This window comes from Nannospalax galili, unplaced genomic scaffold (assembly GCF_000622305.1).
Source record: "Nannospalax galili isolate Female #2095 unplaced genomic scaffold, S.galili_v1.0 scaffold505, whole genome shotgun sequence".
NCBI classification, from domain to species: Eukaryota; Metazoa; Chordata; class Mammalia; order Rodentia; family Spalacidae; genus Nannospalax; species Nannospalax galili.
This window is the reverse complement of record NW_008352327.1, coordinates 1,108,273-1,130,737: the sequence shown is the minus strand read 5'-3', so window position 1 is coordinate 1,130,737 and position 22,465 is coordinate 1,108,273. Positions and strand designations below refer to the sequence as shown.

The following is a 22,465-nucleotide window of genomic DNA, read 5'->3' as shown; positions in this document are numbered from 1 at the left end:
GCATGGTGCACTTACATTCATGCAGACAAAACACTCAACACATGTAAAATTTAAAAAAAAAAAAAAAAAAAACCACAGGGGCTGGAGAGATGGCTCAGCAGTTAAGAGCACTGACTGCTCTTGCAGAGGACCCAAGTTCAATTCCCAGCACCCACATGGTGGCTACGAACCGTCCTTAACTCCAGTTCCAGGGTAATCTGAAGCCCTTTTCTGACTTCCGTGGCATTGCATGACACAGGTGCACTCATATGCAGGAAATATACACATCAAAATAATAAACTTTTTTTTTTAAGTTTAAAATTATAGGTAGCCTGCAATCATTCAATATAGTTTTATTTAACAATTCAGCTGTTCGACATGGTACATATTTCATTCAAAAAGTAATAAGAGAGCTAGGTGTGAGCCACTACACCACTGGAAATAAACATCACATTATAGATTTTTAAATAGTCTTTTAAAAAATTTTTTAATTCAAATACGATTTAAATCCACATGGGAAATTTTTCCTATATTAAAAGGAATTCTGGGGGCTAAGGAGATGGTTGGTGGGTAAAGGCACTTGCTGTGCAAGCATGCGAGCCTGAGCTCAAATCCCCAGGGCACAGCTAAAAAGCCAAGTATAACTGTAAATGCCTGTATCATTGTGGGGTCGAGGCAGGTGGATCCTGAGGTCTTGATGGCTGTCAGCACAGCAAAAGAAAGACAAAGCTTCCCGGTCAGTGAGAGACAGTGCCCCAAAGGAATAAGGCAGACAACAACAGAAAAAAAAACAACCCCTATGCAACCTCCACATGCACTCAAGTGGGTCTACGTACCTGCACACTCACATGCATCTGTCCCTCACCCCCATCCACACAAACCATAAGCCAAATACATCTATTTCTTGTCAAACTGTGAATAAACATCATTTACTTTGCACAAACCTCCCCATATGATTTAAAGAAACAATTTTTTTTTTTTGGTCTTTTTAAGACAGGGTCTCCCTGTAGCCACAGCTGGCCTGATTCACTATGGAGATCAGGCTGGCCTCGAACTCACAGAGATCTGCCTGCCTCTGCCTCCCAAGTGCTGGAATTAAAGGTGTGTGCCACCATGCCTAGCAAGAAACAATTTTTTTAAAAAGCGCATCAGAGGCTGGAGAGATGGCTCAGAGGTTAAGAACACTGGTTGTTCTTGCATAAGACCCGGGTCATATCCCAGCACCCACATGGCAGCTAATAACTGTCCATAACTCTAGTCCCAGGGGATCCGACAGCCTCTTCTGACTTCTGTGGGCAATGCACAGATATGGGTGCACTTACCTACATGCAGGCAATACACGCATACACATAAAATATAAATTTTTTTTAAAAAGCGCATCATCAATAAATGATTTAGTAGACCGATCAATGCCTATAATGCACGTATTTTACTGATTTTCATTAAGTACTATAGTGATTTGTCTTTGAGGTAGTAAAAGAATAATGAATTCTTGAAAGGTGACATCATTGAGACTTTCAACTTTCATTTAGTGTCTCAAGAAAGCAAAAGTTCTATGTATATGGACATTAGGAAACTCAAACAAGATACCTGCTGTTCCTTTGAAGAAAGAATTACTAATAGACACGTAATACAGATGAAACCCTGATGTAATGCGGTAGAACAGAGCCAAACCCAAGAAGCATGTGTGGATTCCATTGAGGTTAATGGCCACCTGTTGTAAACAGATCAATAAATGGCCTAGGAAGATGTAGAAGAAAAAGCTGGGGTGCTGGAAATGTCCTACATCTTGACTTATAGTAATCACATAATTATATATATGTGGAACTTCACTGAGCTGTTCCCAAAAATTTGCATACTTTCTTATGTTAAACCTTTTAAAAAATAAATCATCTTTCTTAGGAGCTAGATAGCTTTCTAAATTTAAAAAAAAAAAAAAACCTTAAGATTTCTCAAAGAATACTAAAGTCATGTAGCTTTCCATATGAATTAAAACAACAACAAAACATTCCCAACAAGATTTCTTTAAGAGTAAAGTATAACAAATGGAACCATTAAAAAAGATCACAACTAAACTCAGGTAAGAAAACAATGCCCACAATCATTTGCAGAGAAGTAGAATTTTACTGAGCTCAGGAGGGAGATTGACTTCTATGCACTGCACCCACCATAACTAGCTCATCAGTACTAGCTATGTTTATGGAACAAGAAAGTATTAAAATCTCTTATGTAAACTAACGGCAGGAGTTAACTTTATACTTAGAAGAAAAAAACAGGTTAAAAAATTCCAAGATTACGAAGAGTATGAAAAAGACAAAAGGTTTAAACTTCTGGTATTTTTTAATTTAAAAGAAACTTTTAAGATTGTTCCTTACAAGATACCTGATGAAATGCAATGCGAAAACATTCTAGTATTCCTAAATCATCTGATCAGATAGAATCTACTATAGAAAAAGAAAACATAATCTATGAATATTCAATGACTGCTCTGAACAGGCTATTTGCTGTAAGAATCTTATACAACTAAATTAATAATTTTAAAATGGCATTGTCCAAACATCTCTGTAAGAAGCAAAATGTTTATCAGTGCCCTAATGATAAAGAATCAGAAATGCAAGTAGCAATTCTGAAGAAGGGCACATTGAGAAGAAAAGCAAAGTGAGCCTTCTCACCTGGGGTTTGTTTCTCACAATGTTTCCCATGCTGGTCTTCTGGGCTTCTTGCATTTCCTCCTGAGGAAAGCATCCATTAGATGTGTAGATTCTCTTCAGATACCAGTGACACCTATTAAGCACCTTTCTTCAGACAACCACAAACACTAACAAAGCAGTATTCCTTCTTTTGCCTAAAATATTTCTAAAAGGTCATTCGGAAATGGGAAGTTGTTTCTCTTTCCATTGAGGTGATGGAATATCAACACCTAGATGTAGTTCTTTAAATGACTCTCAACAGAATTTAGGAAGGTGTGGTAATGATGGTAATGATAAACACCATCTACCAATCAGCTACTTTTTTATTTCAAAATCTCATGGAAGCTATGTCTCCAGATTATAAAAAGAGTATCAGATCCCTCTCTATCTAGGTCTCTTGTCTTTCCTACTACGATATGAAGTAGAACACAGTGCTAAAAAAGCACATGGAAACCCATCAAGTTTTAAAATTCTCAGAATCCTTAGAGGTCTCATAGATGCTAGGTCACAAGCTAGTCTACCTTTGAACAAAAGTCTTTTTCTCTTCAAAAGCCAAATAAAGATCTAGGAATAGAAAAGATTAGCTAACAAAGATGAATAAGAGCTTGGAATATTAAGAGCATGTAGTATGAGCATAGAGAAATAAGAATACTATAAATGATCATCTTTCAACAACTGCCAAATGCCAGTGGTTCAATAAGCTTTCATGAGATGTTTGCATTTAGTCATTTCAGGCCATTCTCTATGATGATCCATTTGATCCATAAGAAATCAAATTTCCTTCAGAGATAAACCATAACATGACAACGTCTTAGTAGATGACAGACTTGTTAAAGTGAGGTTTACTAGATGACCAAAGACTATCATTACATTGCTACACCTACTTTGCCTTCTAAGAACTTAGTTTCTGTCAACAATTTTCATTTAATATGCAAGCTTAAATTCCACAGGAAGAGTAATCACTGTATTGCTGCTGTATTAATAAGCCCTTATGCAGATACTTACTGATGCTGACCAGGAACAGTAACACTTATGTGATAAATAGTACAATGCTCAAAATAAAGACACAGAAGATAGCAGAGCCAAGTAAGATGAAGTACCTTGTGACCCAAGACTGGAATCTAGAGAAGACGAAATCCTCCAGGAAACTGGTCTCTAAACAAAAGGAAACAAGCCACTACCCAATATACTTGTTTTTACCTGTAATTGGAATCAATTTCCAATGTATTTCAGTCTCTTCATCATCATTTGACTTAGACTGTTGTCTATGGAATCCATGTTCAATGGGAACAGTGGGACACAAACTGCACTCTTCAAAATTATTGACATTAATTAAATTTGGATCCTAAAAATTAAAGTACATATAGATTCACTAGCTTTCCTTCTAATTTTAATGTCAAGAATAGACAACAATAAGCAGATTCACAAATTTCAGTCTGAATATTACAAATGAGTAATACCAACATAAAGCTGTAATACTCTAGCTTCAATTTTAAAACATTTTGCCAAGGCCAGGAATGGCAGTACTTGCCTATAATCCCAGCATTTAGGAGGCAGAGGCAAGAATGACACCCAACAGGTATACATAGCAAGTTCTAGGCCAGTCACAGGTATATAGTGAGAACTTGTCTCAAACAAACAACAAAAACAGCAAGCAAAAAGCAGCTACTTTTTTTAGAAAGTAGATCAGTAGTCAAACTACGTATCACAAATAAACTGGATTCCTTAATAAAGGTGAGAATCAGCAAAGCACTCATTGTCTCATTACTATTTGCATGAGAATACAAAATACCTAATTTATTTGTGCCACTGGGGCACTGAGTTCAGTTGCTCTTATCTGCCACTTTTAATTGTTTTCAGGACTCAATTTTATTGTGAAAAAAAGAACTAACTCCTATACCAATCTGACAAACTTTCCAGTCCTAGTTTCATGGCACAGGTAAATCCTAGATTCTATATAAACCATACAAGCAGGATGGAAAACATAACATCAGGATTTACCTCTTTGCAACAAAGAAAGCTTAGAACCAGCCTGGACAGACACTTATACACAGGAGTATCTCTTAATTCTTTTTCAAAGGAAAATCCACTCTTTGAAGAATGCACATATCCCCTCTTGGACATATACACCAAACAAAGATAACTGGAAAGACTTGTTTACTTCTTTCAAACACAGGTTACAGCCAATGCCTACCTCAGTGGTAGAAAGAACAGATGGATACTTCAAAGATGCCGCATCACCTTCCAGCAATGGGCTCTGGGAACTCTTCAAATGTACACTCTCAATTTTTGTGCAAGCAGGCTGCTCATAGTCTTTCTTCTCTAGAGTAGAGCTCATCTCATACTCATGCTTTTGTCTGGGGTCTTCATAAGTGTCACCAGTACTCAATCCTAAGGCTTTGTTGATGGTATCTGTCAGGGAGGAATCAGAGTGTCCTGCATTGGCTATTGTTTCTGACAGCCAATTATAAAGCTTATTGATGTCAGCAATGCCAGAGGGGTTACATGTATCCTGCTGTTGCAGTGTCAAGTTAGGATCATGTCCAAGTAAGCCAATGGACTGTGGAGATTCTAAGAAAAAAGAAAGAAGAGTCATTTCTTGAAGCTTAAAAGCCAGGGTACTCAGTTATATGACAAGTTCAAGGGTAGCCTGGACTACATGAAACCCTGGGTCCAAAAAGACAAAACAAAACAAAAACTCAATATAAATACTTTGAAAATCAAATATACCTTTAAAATCACTTGTAAGACATTTGTGGGTAGGAACTAAATTATTTTAGGTTTAAATTTCACAAATATGTCCCTCCCTTACTTTAAAAATATTAACCTTCTGGAGCTGGAGACATGACTCAGCGGTTAAGAGCACTGACTGCTCTTGCAGAGGATCCAGGTTCGATTCCCAGCACCCACATGGCGACCACGAACCGTCCTTAACTCCAATTCCAGGGGAATCTGAAGCCCTCTTCTGACCTCCACAGCATTGCACGACACGGGTGCACTCACATACATGCAGGTAATACACTCATACACATAAAAAATAATAAAATATTTTTAAAAAATAAATAAATTTAGCCAGGCATGGTGGCACACACCTTTAATCCCAGCACTCAGAAGGCAGAGGCAGGCAGATCTCTGTGAGTTCAAGGCCAGCCTGGTCTATATAGTGAGTTCCAGGACAGCTGGGGCTACAGGGAGACCCTGTCTCAAAAAAAAATTAATTTAAAAATATTAACCTTCTGATACTCTGAACACAGGCAAAAACTCCTTTATATGAGTTATTATCTGTCACTACTTAAGCCTTCTATTAATAGGAAAATGAGCTCAGGCACTAAGGTAGAAGTAGAAGTAATATTAATGACCATAACCACAGTTACCATAAATTCTACCATCAAAATCCCAATCAGGTGTTAAGACAAAAGATGATATATTTCACACATAGACACACATGAGCAAGGATGGCTCAGCCAAGTAAATGTACTTGCCACCAAGCCTGATGACCTGAGCTCAAGCTCAAAAACTTACATGATGGGAAAGGAAAACTGACTCCACAAGTTATCTTCTGATTACCACACCTGTGCCATGACACACACAGACACATACAAATAAATGTAGTAATAAAAAAATTAAGAAACTCCAACTGTCTAATTAAAACGGGTACATTATAAACTATACTCTTCCAGGCTGGAGAGATGGCTCAGAGGTTAAGAGTGTGGACTGCTCTTGTAGAGGACCCAGGTTCAAATCACAGCACCCACATGGTGGCTAACAACCTCAATAACTCCAGTTCCAAGGGATCCAATACCCTCTTCTGACCTCTGCGGGCACTGCATGACACGGGTGCACTGACATACATGCAGGCAGCACACTCATACACATAAAATAAGTAAAAAAATTTTTTTAAATTATACTCTATACTCTTCCCCCAAAGAAATGACATTAGTGCTGAAGACAGAGCAGTGGTACTGCACTTGCCTGGCATTGTGTGAAGCCCCAGGTTTCATTCCCTGAAGCAATAAAAATAAAACTACTAATGCTAAAATTAGGTGGCTTCACAACAAATCAAAAAAGCACACTGTTTTAAAAGCTGACTTCTGTCGTAAAATCAACTTTCAGAAACAAAGATGTATTAAGGACTAAGTAATAAACACAAAAAGCCCAACTCCAACACTCAGTAATTTTAGTTTGACTATCAACAGTTCCTCCCCTGCCATTTCATCTATTATAATTAATGTGACTTGCCCATCATCTAAATTATTGATGATGCCAAATTTCACCTACACTATTTTCACCTACACAACACAGAACTAGTAAATTACCAGCTAAACAAATACAGAAAAATAAGTATCTTGTTTATCAAGTGCCAACTATGTGCTGAATTTGATAAAATGCAAGGGACTTTAGAACAATGCTTTGGCTTGGTCAGAATGAGCTTAAAATATCAACTCTGCAACTATCTAACTTTAGGTAACATTATTTAACTCACTTGAGGTTTGTCTATCTATAAAATGAAGACAATAACACCTACAACTGAAGGAGTCCATAAAGCACCTAACCCATAGTAAGTAAGCACTTGAACTCTCAACACACAGGTCAATGGTATAAGACAATATATATTGATATCCACAGGATCACAAGCCCAGCATAACACAAAGAACATGGAGACCAGTGAGATCAGAAAACCCGAGACAATCTAATGTGTGAAAATATAAAACACAAGAAAAGGAAAAGAAAATAAGGAAAGGGAAAAGGCACATTACAGGGCCAAAGATAGGTCTTATCCAAAGAGCATGGCCAGACCTGACTAGTCTGAAACAAAGTCTTGGAAAGCTAAAATACTGAAGGTAAAATGGGCCCTAAGTTAATAAAGCAATACTGACAGGAACATGGTATTGAAACAAGTCAAGGAAATTAAAAAACCAAGGACACCAAGGAGATGAAACTGTAAGACAAGGATGAAAAATCAAGAGGCACACAAGGCAAGTAAACAAAAAAACCCTCAAAGGTACATCAGATTAACTGCACTGTCAAACAAAACTTTCTGCTATGAATGAAATCGTCCCTATCTATATGATCTAATATAGCTGTATAATTGGTAAATTTTTTATTTCATCAATAATTTAAACTTAAAGAATGTACTGTGTTAATGGCTGGGCGTGGTGGCACATGCCTTTAATCCCAGTACTTGGGAGGCAGATCTCTTGTGAGTTCAAGGTCAGTCTGGTTTACACAGGGAGTTCTAGGCCAGGTAGGGCTACAGGGAGACACTGTCTCAAAAAGACAAAAAGAATGCATGTTTAGTGACTACCAATGGAAAATTCAAGTACAAAGGATGTAAAGGCACCAAGCCCAGTGATACGGTCCTACTACAATCCCAGCCACTTAGGAGGCCAAAGCAAGAAAATCACAAGTTTAAAGGCCAGTCTGGACTAAAGAGTGAGTTAAAGTCCAGTCTAGCCAATTTGGTGAGACTGTCTTAAACCAACAGTAAAGAGAGTTGGGGATGAGTTCCTAACATGGGAAACACTCATGATTCAATCAATCCCCAATACTGCTAAAAAGAGCAAATAGATGAAAAGTTAGAACACCAAGAACATTAAAGTATATTATATAGTAAGTACATTAACCTATCCAATCTAGTCACAGACAAATGCATTTGAGAAGATAAGCAAAATTGCTCATTAAGAAATGGAGGAATATTCAGACCTGTCATTATCAAGAACAGAAGCACAAAATATGAATTATAGGGAATGGAGAGATGGCTTAGTAGTTAAGATCACTGGCAGTCTTTGCAGAGGACCCAGGTTTGGTTACCAGCAACCACATGGTGGCTAATAACCATTTGTGACACCTTCTTCTGGCCTCCACTGGGCACTGTGGGTGGTGCACTTATATGTAGGCAAAACATTCATACATCTAAAATAAAAATAAAATTTTAAAAAGTTAATGTGAATTGGCTGGACATGGTGGCACATGCCTTTAATCCCAGCACAGAGACAGGTAGGTCTCTACGAAATCCAGGGTAGCCTGGTCTATATAATAAGTTCCAGGCCAGCTGGGGCTTAAAAGAAAACCAGTCTCAAAACATAAAAAACAAAAAAATTTAATGGCTCAGCATGGAGGCACAAGCGTTTATTTAATCCCGGCACTTAGGAGGCAGAGCCAGGTGGATCTCTCAGTTCAAGGCCTGCCTGATCCACAAAGTGAGTTCCAGGACAGCTGCGGCTACAGGGAGACCCTGTCTCAAAAGACCAAAAAATAAAAATGACAAAAAATTTTCAAAGAAAATTGCTGCAAATGTTCCTAAGTAAAATCAAAAACAAAAATGCATAAAACACATTTCATGCTTTTGAACCAGCAATTATAAAAGTATTAAAATTTTGAGTATTAAGGCTGGAGAGATGGTTCGGCAGTTAAGACCACTGGCTGCTCCTGCAGGGGACCCAGGTTCAAATCCCAACACCCACGCTGTGGCTTACAACTATCCATAACTCCAGTTCCAGGGGATCTGACGCCATCTTCTGACCTCCTTGGGCACTGCATGTCATGGGTTCACTTATATACATGCAGGCAATACAGTCATACATATAAAAAAAATTTTTTTGTCTTTTTGAGGCAGAGTCTCCCTACAGCCCCAGCTGGCCTGGAACTATGTAGACCAGGCTGGCCTTCAACTCAGAGATCTACCTGCCTCTGCCTCCCAAGCACTGGGATCAAAGGCGTGCGCCACCACCATCCAGCCTCAACATAAAACTTTTTTTAAATGAGTATACAGTCTAAAATAATTCAATAGTTTAATATGTTTCTCCAATTGTGAAAATAAAATATAAAAGAAAAGGAGCTGATTTCAAGCTCTAATTAGAAGCTTACAGTTAAATTCACTTTATTAATCTAAATATTTCAGAAATATAGCATACCAGGGCAACTATTTTCTATACAGGATCAGACATTTAAATACTTTAGGCTTCATAGGCCACAAATAGTCTTTACTGCAACTCTGCTGTTGATCGTTTGAAAGCAGTTATATACTCATAAATGACTGGGCATGCTTATGCTTGTATTTCAATATAATTTTCTTTTTAAAAACAGGAAACAGCTCGGTATGGTGGCACACACCTTTAATCCCAACACTTGGGAGGCAGAGGTAGGCAGATCTTTTCAAGTTCAAGGCCAGACTGGTCTACATAGTGAGTTCTAGGAGAGCTGTGGCTATAGGGAGACCGTTGACAACTAACTGCTTCAGTGGAAACAGGGATCAATATCCCTGGGAAGGTAATAAGTACCTAAGATGGAAATTTGAGAAACACCAAAATATGCAAGAATATACCAGATGTCATCTTTGTATTTCGATCCAGAGCCCATTTGGGTGATGGCAAGCATGATTCATAATTCTTTGGATTCTGCAAAGAAAAATGAGTCCTAACAAAGACTTAAAGAACATGGCTTATAGAAGACCACAAGCAAAGCAGTGAAAGGAACACAAGAATGAAATAAAGAAAATCAGCAGGACTGCAAAGGTCAATGTTGGTGCTGGCAGGAAGTGGGCAGAAGAGTGGTTAACAGTAGATGTGAAGACTCTGCAGTAACTTATCTGCTGTGATGGTGTAAAACTTCTCAGATGATTAATCATAAAACCTTAAAACAAAACAGAACAACAACAAAAAAAAAACACCAATACTGAACAAGGTAGCAGGCTTGCTCACACCTATAACCTCGCTCTGGGAAGCTGAGGCAGGAGGACTGTTCAGTTGAGTTGCAAGTTCCAGACCAGTCAGTGCTCCACTGTGAGACCCTGTCTTAGGAGTGGGCATGAATGAAACAGGACCAACATTACACTGAAACATAAACCAACACAAACAAACCCAGGAGACTTTTTAGTCTTAGCTCTAGGGCTTCATAATTTGTAAATTCCTATACCATGGGAAAGAACACAACCAATGTTCTTTATTTTGACTATTGTTCTAAAGAATAATTTGTCTTTTTACCTTCATACAGACGGTAATTTTCAGATAAATTACTGGTTTTGGCAAACTTTCTCATATTTTCAGGTAGACCCTCAAGCTTCCTCTTCAAGACATTTTTGCTTCTTGGCTCTTCTGTGTCCGTATCCCCGCCCACATTTTTTTTCTTACACTGAATTAAATCAATCAATTCTTTGACTTTATCCTTATCATAATCCAAAGAGTGAGAGGACTTCGGCTTTCCAGGGTTAATTGTTTCACCCCTTGAGTTATTTCGTTTTCCAAACTTCATTTTTGAACCATTCATTTCTTCTTCTTGACCTTCATAATCTGAAAGTGGACTAAATTGTTGACGTTTTCTATTTTCTTCAAATAATTCTTTTAATTTAAAAATAGGTAACTGATACATTTCAGGCTGAAAAATATAGGTATGCAAGCAATCAGCAATATGGGATTTATTTCTTGGTGCCGAGTATAAGAATTTTTTATCATCTAATCGTGAATCATATGAAAACATGAAAAACTCTCGTTTACCTGAACCAAAACCTCGTTTAAAAAATTCACTTACATACTTTTCAACAACAGAATGAAAATTAATAGTGTTTATACTTTTGAATTCCTTTCGACACTGAATTAAAGCAAACTGTAAAAACTGAGTTATTTTTAATATATCTGACATGTTCTCATGCCTTTCTTGTGGTGCTGAATTGGTTGAACCTTTTTGTGCTGCAAACAAAAGAATAAACTATATTAGCAATGAAAAAACCAATCAAATACATACAAATCTGCATACTGTCAAAGAAGTGAAACAAATGTGTGTCTACTTCTGAAACACACATTTGTAACACAACAAATATATGAGCTGCCTAAAATAGTGCCAATAACAAACTCAAATGAAAAGCTAGAACAAAAATTTTTTTGTCTTTTTTGAGACAGGGTCTCCCAGATGACCTGAACTCACTATGTAGACCAGGCTGGTCTTGAACTCACAAGGATCTGCCTGCCTCTGCCTCCTGAGTGCTGGGATTAAAGGCTGTGCACCACCATGTCCTAAGGGCTTAGAACAAATATTTAAAGGAAAAATTCCCCACTCACTGAAGATCTTCACTTCCTATTGTCCCCAGTGGTACATTGCAAGAAGTAAAAGGGCAAGATCTGAGATTCCAAGCAAAGCCAGTCCTGCAAATTACAGCAATGGTACTTGGTTTTCTCATAAAGCAGCAATTTTAACTTTATAAGAAACTCATTTCCTCATAAGCAAATACACATTGAGTAGGCACAACTGAGAAACTCAGACTCAATCTAACAGTAAGCCCATTAGTAGGAATTTCACCTGAATTTCACATTAGTATTCAAGTTTGTTATTAGAAAAGGCACATTTTCTCTGGCCTAAGTATCTCAAATTTTTATTAACCTGGAATGTGCCCCCACCCCACCCTCATCCATTCGTCTATCCGCCCACCCTTCCAACCCCGCTTTTTGAGACAGGGTCTCCCTGTAGCCCCAGTTGGCCTGAAACTCCCTATGCACACCAGCTTGGCCTCAATCTCTCAAGATTTGCCTGCCTCTGCCTCTTGAGATTAAAGGGGTATACTACGACACTCGGCAGAGCAGTCAGTATTTAATGACACATGACACTTTAAAGCTACGGAAACTGAACTAAGCTAAGTTTTGAAACCCTCAAAAACTGAGCTCTAGGGGCTGGACAGACAGCTCAGCAGTTAAAAGCACTGACCCAGGTTCAATTCCTAGCACCCACATGGCAGCTATGAACCGTCCTAACTCCAGTTCCAGGGGAATCCAAAGCCTTCTTCTGACCTCTGTGGCATTGCATGACACGGTGCACTCATACATGCAGGCAATACACTCATACATATAAAATTAAAATCATAAATATTTTTAAAAACCTGAGCTCTAGTACTGAAACAATTATAATGAAATTTCTTTAATTAAAGTGCTGCGATTTTTTTTTCCTACTTAAGAAAAAAATCCAAAGCCTGGAGTGATGGCATATGCCTATCGTATCTCAGCACCTGAGGCAGAGGCAGGAGGATCACCCAGGAGTTCAAGGCTAGACGAGTTACATAATGAGACGTTGCCTTAAAAAGACCAAGAACAGGATGACCTGTCATTAAATCATATGCATTTTATATAATTAATTCCACCAAATAATCCCAAGTATTTCCCAAAATATGATGTAGGGAAGACAAAATATAAGCTGACTTAATTTTTCAATAGAACAGTATTTATTAGCAATCATATTTCAATATCCAAAAAACTTACAAATAATTATGCATCTAGGTTCTTGAAACATAAAGAGAGCGTGTAGGAACCGAGACTTGACAGTCTGATGTTCTAAAAAACAGAAATCAAATTCATTAGCAAAGTACTTTTTAAAAAAATAATTTATTATTTTTATTTTATGCATCTGACTGTATTGCCTGCATGTATATAAAAGTGCACTTGTGTCATACACTGCCCCCAGGTCAGAAGAGGACATTGGATTCCCCTGGAACTGGAGTTACAGTTGATAGTCACCATGTGGGTGCTGGGAAATCAAACTCAACTAGGATCCTCTGCAAGAGCAGCCAGTACTCTTAACCACTGAGCCATAGCACCAGCCCCCTAGGCAAGGTATTTTTACTGATTTACTATAAAAATTAAAAACAGGCTACTTACCATATGGTGAAATCATCTGACAAGGAGAGAGAAGAAAAAGGTACCCTCGGTCTTCCAAAGGTTTAACAAGAACCTGTATTTTGGGGAGAAGGAAAAGGTTGTATTCCCTTATATTACACCATAAGGTGTAATACAGAACTTTCTACTAAATATTATAATCATCTTTTTAGAAAAACGCTACAGTAGGTTAAAAACTTTTCAGTAGGGAAAAAAAAAAAGCCGTCTTACTCTGTTGATTAATAATATTCCAATCAAGTGAAAACATTTTCTTATACTGAGAATGCTCTGAAAATAACAGTCTTAAAACAACCTGTTAAATTTTCCCTTAATGTTGAAATATGGAGACTCTAGTATTTTTCTTATCAGTTCAAAAGACACTAATTGCCAAGTAGCATGCTGAGTATTTCGTAGAAAACATGCTTTTTAAACACTGCCTTTGAAATGTTCAAAATAATATTGAATTAAGTATTTGCTAGAATCTAATACCATACATATTTACTGCATATCTGATTTTATGAAATCTGACCTGTCCAAAAGATAAGCAGCACAAAGTCCTCAATCACAAGATAACACAAAAATACCACTAGTTATGTAACACAGGCAAGATCCCCCAAAAGAATTACAAAGCAATAAGAATGGAAAAGTACAGTTTGTTGTTTATGGCAAAAAAAAAAAAAAAAAAGGGTCAAAAAAAAAAGGCTTACAACAGACTGTAGTGAAGGTAGATTATGAAGGATGGGCATTTTGACAAGACTCTGAGACTGCAGGAGAGGCAACATTATGAGGAAGAGCAAGTTATAATGGGCAGTTTGCAGGTTCTCTATACTTCTAACTGGCTAAAGGATGAGGACAGACTAAGAGAAATGTTCTAAATGTTTAATAGAAGTCTAGAAGTGAAGATCAGGGATCAAAGTCAAGATTTCAATTTAGCCAGGAATGCCTCTGAGGCTGTATTCTCTTTTAAACTTAACTACTTTCTCCAAATAACAACAATAAACTAAACATGTGAGGGCACTGTTTTGGAAGAAGAGAAAACCAAAGCAAAGCACTTATTTCAGGAGCTACTAAAGTATCTGCTGCCGAACGTGGTGGTGCGCGCCTTTGATCCCAGCCCTTGGGAGGCAGAAGCAAGCAGGTATCTGTAAGTTCAAGCGAGGACAGCCTGGTCCAAACAGTAACTTCCAAGTGGGCTGGGATTAGGGAGAGAGACCTTGTCAAAAAAACAATAATAATAATAATAATAAAAAAATAGGAGCCGGGTGTGGTGGCACACACCTTTAATCCCAGCACTTGGGAGGCAGAGGCAGGCAGATCTTTGTGAGGCCAGCCTGATCCACATATCGAGTTCCAGGACAGCTAGGGCTACAGGGAGATGCTGTTTCAAAAAGACCAAAAAAAAAAAAGTATTTCCTAGATTATAAGGACGAGTTGAACACAAAAGGATATTTGCACTCTGAAAATTATGCTACATGAATGGTTATTAACCATACAAAGAATAAATTCACCATATGAACTCAAAATTTAAAGATTAAAAAGTGACTGTGCTAGTAAAAACACTGAGCACTCAATAGTAAGTGGTGCCACATCCGGGGATTTCAAGGTACTTCCAGCTAACCAGCTTCCTCAGGGGTGACCTCTCCCTTTCAATTCAATCTACCCAAAGGTAACTCTTACTGTCTGATGCTCAGGCAGTGCTCTTACAAGACTGATAGCTAGAATAGGCTGGTGGCAAGAGCCACATATAGGCAGGGGCAGGAGGTAGGTTGGGAGAAGTGTCAGAAGTTGTGACCTACCCAACTTAGGTGCTATAACCCAACTCGAGTCCTTTGGAAGAGCAGCAAGCACTCTAAACCACTGAGCCATCTTTTCAGTCCCAAAAATTATCTTAAGAAAAAAATCTCTAGGTGAAATTGAATGAATATAGATAACATTGCTAAACCCTAGTATTTTTTTAAAGGCTAGGGGAAAAAAAGTGTTCTCTCTCAGAGAAATCACAATACACGAAAGTAAATATTTCATCCAGATTTGACAAATATAAATAGCAGTTATATTTCCAAATATTCAACAAGCAGAAAATATACTGAAATGAGGCTACAGAATATAACTCAGAGGGCAAGCATTTGCTTAGAATTCAAAGCCCCATTATTCAAGAACCAGCAAAACACACACTGCGAGGCGTGGTGGCACATGCCTTTAGTCCCACCACTTGGGAGGCAGAGGCAGCCACCACTTGGGAGGCAGAGGCAGGAGATCTGTGAGTTCAAGGCCAGCCTGTTCTATATGGGGAGCTCCAGGCCAGCTGAGGCTACAGGGAGACTCTGTCTTAAGAAGACCAAAATCAATCAATCAGTCTCTCTCTGTCTCTCTGTTTCTCTCTCTCACACACACACACACCAAAACCCACAACAAAGTACTGAAATAGAAGTAGAAAGTACTGTTAACACACAAACACCAAAAAAAACACAAAATACTAAAATACAAAGTATTGGTCAGGATAACATAGATGCCTGGGGGTAGATCAAACAAAAAAACTGCGGAGGGAGGCTGAGACAAGAGGATCCCAAGTTCAAGACTGGCCTGAATGACAGACCAAGTTCCAGATGGATTACTATTTATGGCCACAGATTAGTGTTACAGTCAGGCTTGGTTGGAGAAGCTTTCTTTTTGCAGTGGTCAGCAGTGACTACAGACATAAAACTGGTAAAAGTGCAAAGAATAAATCACTACCGAACATCCAGCCATAAACTGGGCATCTATATCAATCCAAAGCTCAAGAACATTGTGGATACAGGGATAGAAGCAACTTAAGAGCTGGAAGAAACAAGTCCAACAGTGAGGAAAACAGACTTTGGGCATGGCATGGCTTTTGCTTTTCTGAACTCATAGCAGCTGTGATTACCTGCACATAATTAAGTCCATCAATACTGTCATGGAAGCGGGAAGGGCTCATGGGTTCCATCCCTCCCTGAAGAGTTATATAGTTTATGATTGGTGTAGACAGGAGAGGCATTTTACTTAGTAGTGTAGCCACTGATGGGTACCTATGTAACTGTAAACAAATCATCTATACTACTGTAACTATAATGACGAAAAAAAAGACTGAAGTAGAAGGAAGCAGGGGAAGAGGAAGGGAACAGGGAATAAGATAGGGTAAAAGGGGTATGATCAAATATATTATGTACATGTATGAAACTGTCATAATAAAACCAAGTATTATATATAAGTTATATATGCTGATTAAAAACATTCAAAAAGAATTTTTTAAAAAATGAACAAAACAAAAAGATGAAGACTGATAGAGGAAGACACCAGACATTAATCTCTAGTTTTTAAAAATGTGTTCACAGGGGCTGAAGAGATGGCTCACTGGTTAAGAACACTAGCTGTTCTTGCAGAAGACCCAGGTTCGAATCCCAGCACCCACATGGCAGCTAACTACTGTCTGTAACTCCAGTCCCAGGGGATCCAACAGCCTCTCCTGACCTCCCCGGGCACTGCACGACACCGGTGCACTTACCTACATGCAGGCAATACACTCATACACATAAAATAAATATAAACAAAATTTTAAAAAATATGTGGACAAGGACAAGAACATGTAAGTGCAGACATGCTTGTGCAAGCAAACACGCACACACAAATTCTGATGGGGAAGAGGCGTTTGACAAGCTCATTTAAATATTTTTGAAAAAAATCTAACTCAGGGTCGGTGAGATGGCTCAGTGACTAAAGGTGCTTGCTGCCAAGCCAGACCTGAGTTTGATTCCCAAGACCTACAAAGGTAGAAGGAAAGAACTTCTAAAAGTTGTTCTCTGACCTACAGAGAGAGACACATAGACACACACACACACACACACACACACACACACACAGAGTAATAAAACTCTAAAGTCCAAATAACACTCCATAAAATCTGAAAGGAAAAGTCAGGTACGGTGGTACATGCCTTTAATCCTAGCACTCTGGAAGCAGTGGCAGGTGGATCTCTGAGAAATAAAGACTAGCATGGTATCCATAGCAAGTCCCAGGCCAGCTGTGGCTACAGGGAGATCCAGGTGCGTTATTTAATAAATGATTCAGGAATTTGTTATTCATAGAGGGAAAATAAAGTTCTGTCCCTATATTACACAATGCAAAACTAAAAAGCAAGATAAAACTCAAATTAGCAAGGAAACACAAGCCTCAGAGGAAAATATAGAAAAAAGACACAAACAGGCACTGGACATCAAAAGAAATCAAATTATAAATTTATTTTTTCATTTCAAGAAAACACAAATGGCCAAGTATGGTGTGCACACTTTTCATCTCAGATCTCTTTAAGATTGAGGACAGCCTGGTCTACATAGCAAATTCTAGACCAGCTAAGGGAAGACCCTGACTTTTAAAAAAAAACAAGCTGCCAGGCATGATGGCACAAGCCTTTGATTCCAGCACTGCAGAGGCAGGTGGAGCTCTGTGAGTTCAAGGCCAGCCTCGTCTACATAGTGAGTTCCAGTAAAGCTGGGGCTACAGGATACCCTGTCTCAAAAAGACCAAAAAAAAAAAAAAAAATCATATTAAATTCTATTTTACACTTATAAAACTGGCCAATGACTGCTGAAATCTGACTATGCAAAGTACTTCTGAATACAGAAATCAATAGTAACTCACTCCTATAGATATCATCAGTACTAACATTTAATGTAGCATTATCTTCTAAAGTCAGTAATGTACACACATTATAATTCAACCATTCTACTTCTAGATATATACTTCACAGAAAATTTTTTTTTAATATTTTATTTATTATCTTTATGTGTACGAGTATATCGCCTGCATGTATGTGAGTGCACCCGTGTCGTGCAATGCCACGGGGGGTCAGAAGAGGGCTTCGGATTCCCCTGGAATTGGAGTTAAGGATGGTTTGTAGCCACCATGTGGGTGCTAGGAATCGAACCTGGGTCCTCTGCAAGAGCAGTCAGTGCTCTTAACTGCTGAGCCATCTCTCCAGCCCCACAGAAAATCTTGTACATATGAATTAGAAAATTATTGAAGAGTATTCACAGCAGAGACAACATTCAGATTTAACAACTCCCTCTCTGTTAATTTTAGCTTTAAAAATTAACTCACCACCAAACAAGGTTACTTTAGTTATAAGCCTCCTTGCAGGGAAGTAACTGGGATTCCTCAACGCTTTTGCAAAAAGCCCTTATCTTCTATTACCAAGGAATATTCGTGATAAACATTTACTTTCATTTCCCCACAAATACTTCCCCACATGCATCCCACCAATAAAGCCAGCTATGGTGGTGCACGCCTTTAATCCCAGCATTTGGGAGGCAGAGGCAGGTGAATCTCTGAGTTCAAGGCCAGCCTGGTCTACATAGTGAGTTCCAGGCTAGCTGGGGCTTTTTGTCTCAGAAAGACAAAAAAATAAATAAATAAAAATTCTGCCCATGCTCATTTGCTCAGATCTAAAAGGTTAATAAATTATATATTTACCAGGCAGGCATGACACATGCCTTTGTCTCAGTACTGGGAAGGCAGGAACAGGCAGATGGATCTCTCTGTGAGTTCAAGACCAGCCTGATCTACACACTGAGTTCCAGGCCAGGTGGTACTACATACAGGAGACCTTGTCTCAAAAAGACCAAAGGGGGGGAAAAGAATGTATTTACCTAGATTGTCAAGTAGGTGTGCTGCATAACTTTAGTTGTCAATTTGACACACTTGAGTAAAGGGAACCTCAACTGAGGAATTTCCTCTATTGGATTGGCCTGTGGGCATGTCTATAGGAAATTTTCTTGATGTGGGAGGGCTCAGCCCACTGTAGGCAGTGCCATCCCTAGACAGATGGTCCTATGTTGTATAAGAAAGCAGGCTGACCATGTACCAGGGGAGCAAGCCAGTAAGCAACTATCCTCCATGGTTTGTGCTTTACTTCCTGCCCATAGATCCTATCCTGGTTTCTCTTATGATGAACTGTAAGCTGAAGGTGAAATAAACCCTTTCTTCCCCAAGTTGGTTTTGGTCAGGGTTTTTATCACAGCACTAGAAAGTAAATAGGATAGAAATTGGTAGAGAGTAGGCTATCAAAATGACCCAGTTGTTTTGGGGAAGGATTCTGGAAGCTTTTGAGCTTTGAAATGGAAAAGTCATTGAGTGCTTAAAGTTTAGTGAGCTATTGCTATGAAGCTTGGCACACTTATAATGAAGAGAAATGTGGATGATGGAGGTCTGGTATGTCAAGTTTCAAAGGAAGCAAAGATTATCATGGCTGTTTGTACAATATTTTGAATTAAGGATCCGAAGTTTCTGGTCAGCTGGGGCTGAAGGTCAGTTATGATTAAGAAGAGACCAGTACCACTGAAATGAAACCTTTGCTTTACTGGGACAATTGATGCTGGCTGGGGGGGGCGGGGGAATCAGCAGTAACAAGAGACTAACAACATTGTAGCAAAATCTTCTGAAAAGTATTTCCTCGGGGTCAGTACACAGAAGCTGTGGTCCAGAGGAGTCCAAAGCCTCCATCTCAATCTGGAAGCAAGACTTGGTCATGTATGAGTCTCCTACATGGTGCTGGTGTTGAAAATGTAAAAGGGTTATGGAGACAATCTGAGGCTTTGCCTGAGAGGCCAAGAGAGCCCACTGGTGTAGCCTCAGTTTCAGTAGAAACTGCAGCATATTGGAGATGCCAGGACCAGGGGGACAACCAACAAGGTCAGTGGCAGGTGTGAAGTGAACAGAGCTGGCCTGAGAATATGAGACAAGCCGTGTGTGCTGTGGATGGCAGAGCTAACAAGTAGAGGTACTCAAGACCTTTGAAGCCCAGATCATGAGTGACTCCAGATGTCCAACACTGAGCTACAATGCTGGACTTCTGTTATGTGTAAGTGTACCCAGTTCCCTTTTGAAATAAGACAGTATGTAGCTTGTTTTGGATTTTACAGGAGCCCTCAGTTAAACTTTTTAAAGAATTCTGAACTTTAATTGCTCGAATTTTTAAGGTCTGTGGGACCTTAAAGTCATACTATTTTATATTGTAATATTAGTATTAAAATGAGATCTTGGGTATAAGAAATGCTAAGGTTGTGGCTCAATAGTGATGTGTTTGTATGTAAAGTTGATACAAGGTCGACTATGTTAGGTAGCTTCAGTTGTCAACTGTGGTCATGTCTGTGAGGCAATTTATTGATTGTTGAATGATGTGGAAGGTCAGCCCACTGTGAGCTGTGCCACCCTGGGCAGGTGGTCCTATGTTGTATAACAAGTGGGTTGAGCATGGGCCAGAGAAGCAAGCCAGTAAGCAGCATTCCTTCATGGTCTGTACTCAGTTCCTGTCCATAGCTCCTGCTCTGGTTTCCCCTCATGATGAACTGTAAGCCGAAGGTAAAATAAACACTTTCTTCCCCAAGTTGGTTTTGGTCATTATACTTTATCACAGCAAAAGAAAGTAACTAGAACACTCAGTAAAGCCAAGGAGTTTCAGCAAGATAGGTTCGTCCTGAGGACCACTATGGGTGGTGCCAACCCTGGGCAGGTGGCCCTTAGCTATATAAAAAAGTAGGCTGTGCACAGGCCAGGAGAGCAAGCCGGTAAGCAGCATTCCTCTGTGGTCTGTGTTTCAATTTCTGCCTCCAGGTTTCTGCTTGAATTCCTGGCCTGGCTTCCTCCAATGAAGGATTGTACTGTAAGCTGAAATAAACCCTTTCCTCCTCAAGCTGCTTTTGGTAGTGTTTTATCACAGCTAACTAGGGTGCCAAGACTGGAGAACTACCTCCCTAGGTATCTATCTATCTGCCTTCTAAAAATGAATATATTGCAGTTCCTGAAGAAATTTTATTTATAGCCCCACTTTGAGGTGGGAATGAGGTGAACAACTGTCTCCTTCCTCCTAAGCAATATCCTTTGTCATTATCCTGTCTTTGAAGTACTAAGCTAATTAATAAGAAAACTGGCCCCTCTCTCTCATTGCATTGCCCATAGTAAAGAATTCATAGAACTTAAAACAGAATAATGTGAATGCATTACAGACAAAATTGTTAAAAACCCGACACTCTGGGATGGGGATATAGCTCAGCTGATAGAGTGCTTACCTAGCATGCATGAAGCCCTGAGTTGAATTCCTAGAACTACACAGAAATGAGTGTGGTGGTACACTCCTATAATCCCAGCACTGGGGAGATAAGGAAGACTGAGTTCAACGTCAACCTTGGCTACATAGTATCCTGGGTTAAATCTCCCTTTCCAATCTTATTATTCTTACCTTTCTCATTCAATCTGCCATTGCCTTTTAATGGACTGTTTTTCTACACATCTCCTTTCAATTATTATTAGTAACCAAGGTAAACATTCAAAAAACCCAAGACTGATGCTGCACATACATGGCAAGGCTTGGTCCTACTCTTTTTATTTTTAAAAATACTTTATTTTTATCTTATGTGTGTGTGTTTTGCCTGCATATATGTAAGTATACCATGTGGACGCAATGCCCACAGAGGCCAGAAAAGGATGTTAGATCCCCTGGAACTGGGTTACAGGTGGTTGTGAGCTGCCATGTGGGTGCTGAGAATCAAACCCAAGTCCTCTGGAAAAACTTCAAGTGTTGTTAACCACTGATCCATCTCTCTAGCCCCATCCTACTCTTTTTTTTTTTTTTTTGTCTTTTTGAGACAGAGTTCCCCTGTAGTCCCAGCTGGCCTGGAAATCACTAGATAGATCAGGCTGGCCTTGAACTCATGGAGATCCAACTGCCTCTGCCTGGATTATAGGCGTGTACCATCACACCCGGCCCATCCTGCATTTTTTAAACCCTTCAAAATCCATTGTTCTCAAGACATAGTCTAAATTCCTATTCCAACAAGGCCTGAAAAATGCTGAATGACATCACTCCATACTACTTCCAGCTATCCTAGTATTCTTTTATCTCTTCCACACCAAGTGTCATGTTCTTGTTCTTGTGATCTTAAAATATGCTAGTCTCTACTCTAAAACCAAACTACATTTAAATAACTTTATTCATCAGTCTATATAGTACAAAACAGTTTTTGTCTCATTCTTTACTGAACTATATATATACTGCCTAAGAAAACAATATTCTATAAATATTTGTTGATAATCAGTTAAAACTATTATAACCACAAAGTATAACAAAAATAGCTCTATAGAAGAGATAAAAGA

The 22,465-nt window shown here is 38.9% G+C and overlaps 1 protein-coding gene across 7 annotated transcripts in view; it reads right to left on the bottom strand.

Annotated features, from left to right (window-relative positions):
• Tasor (transcription activation suppressor) overlaps positions 1-22,465 on the bottom strand; it is a 65,922-nt gene that overhangs the window by 16,351 nt on the left and 27,106 nt on the right. For 5 of the 7 annotated variants that reach the window (XM_029554177.1, XM_008849295.3, XM_008849292.3 and 2 more), the window contains exons 12-17: positions 13,307-13,379; positions 12,911-12,982; positions 10,652-11,353; positions 4,864-5,240; positions 3,870-4,014; positions 2,652-2,711 (exon numbers count right to left, since the gene is read on the bottom strand). In XM_029554177.1, the coding sequence (XP_029410037.1) occupies positions 2,652-2,711; positions 3,870-4,014; positions 4,864-5,240; positions 10,652-11,353; positions 12,911-12,982; positions 13,307-13,379 (1,429 nt within the window). The remainder of the gene's footprint in view (positions 1-2,651; positions 2,712-3,869; positions 4,015-4,863; positions 5,241-10,651; positions 11,354-12,910; positions 12,983-13,306; positions 13,380-22,465) is intronic. The other 2 variants (XM_017802269.2, XM_008849293.3) reach the window with 2 other exon arrangements.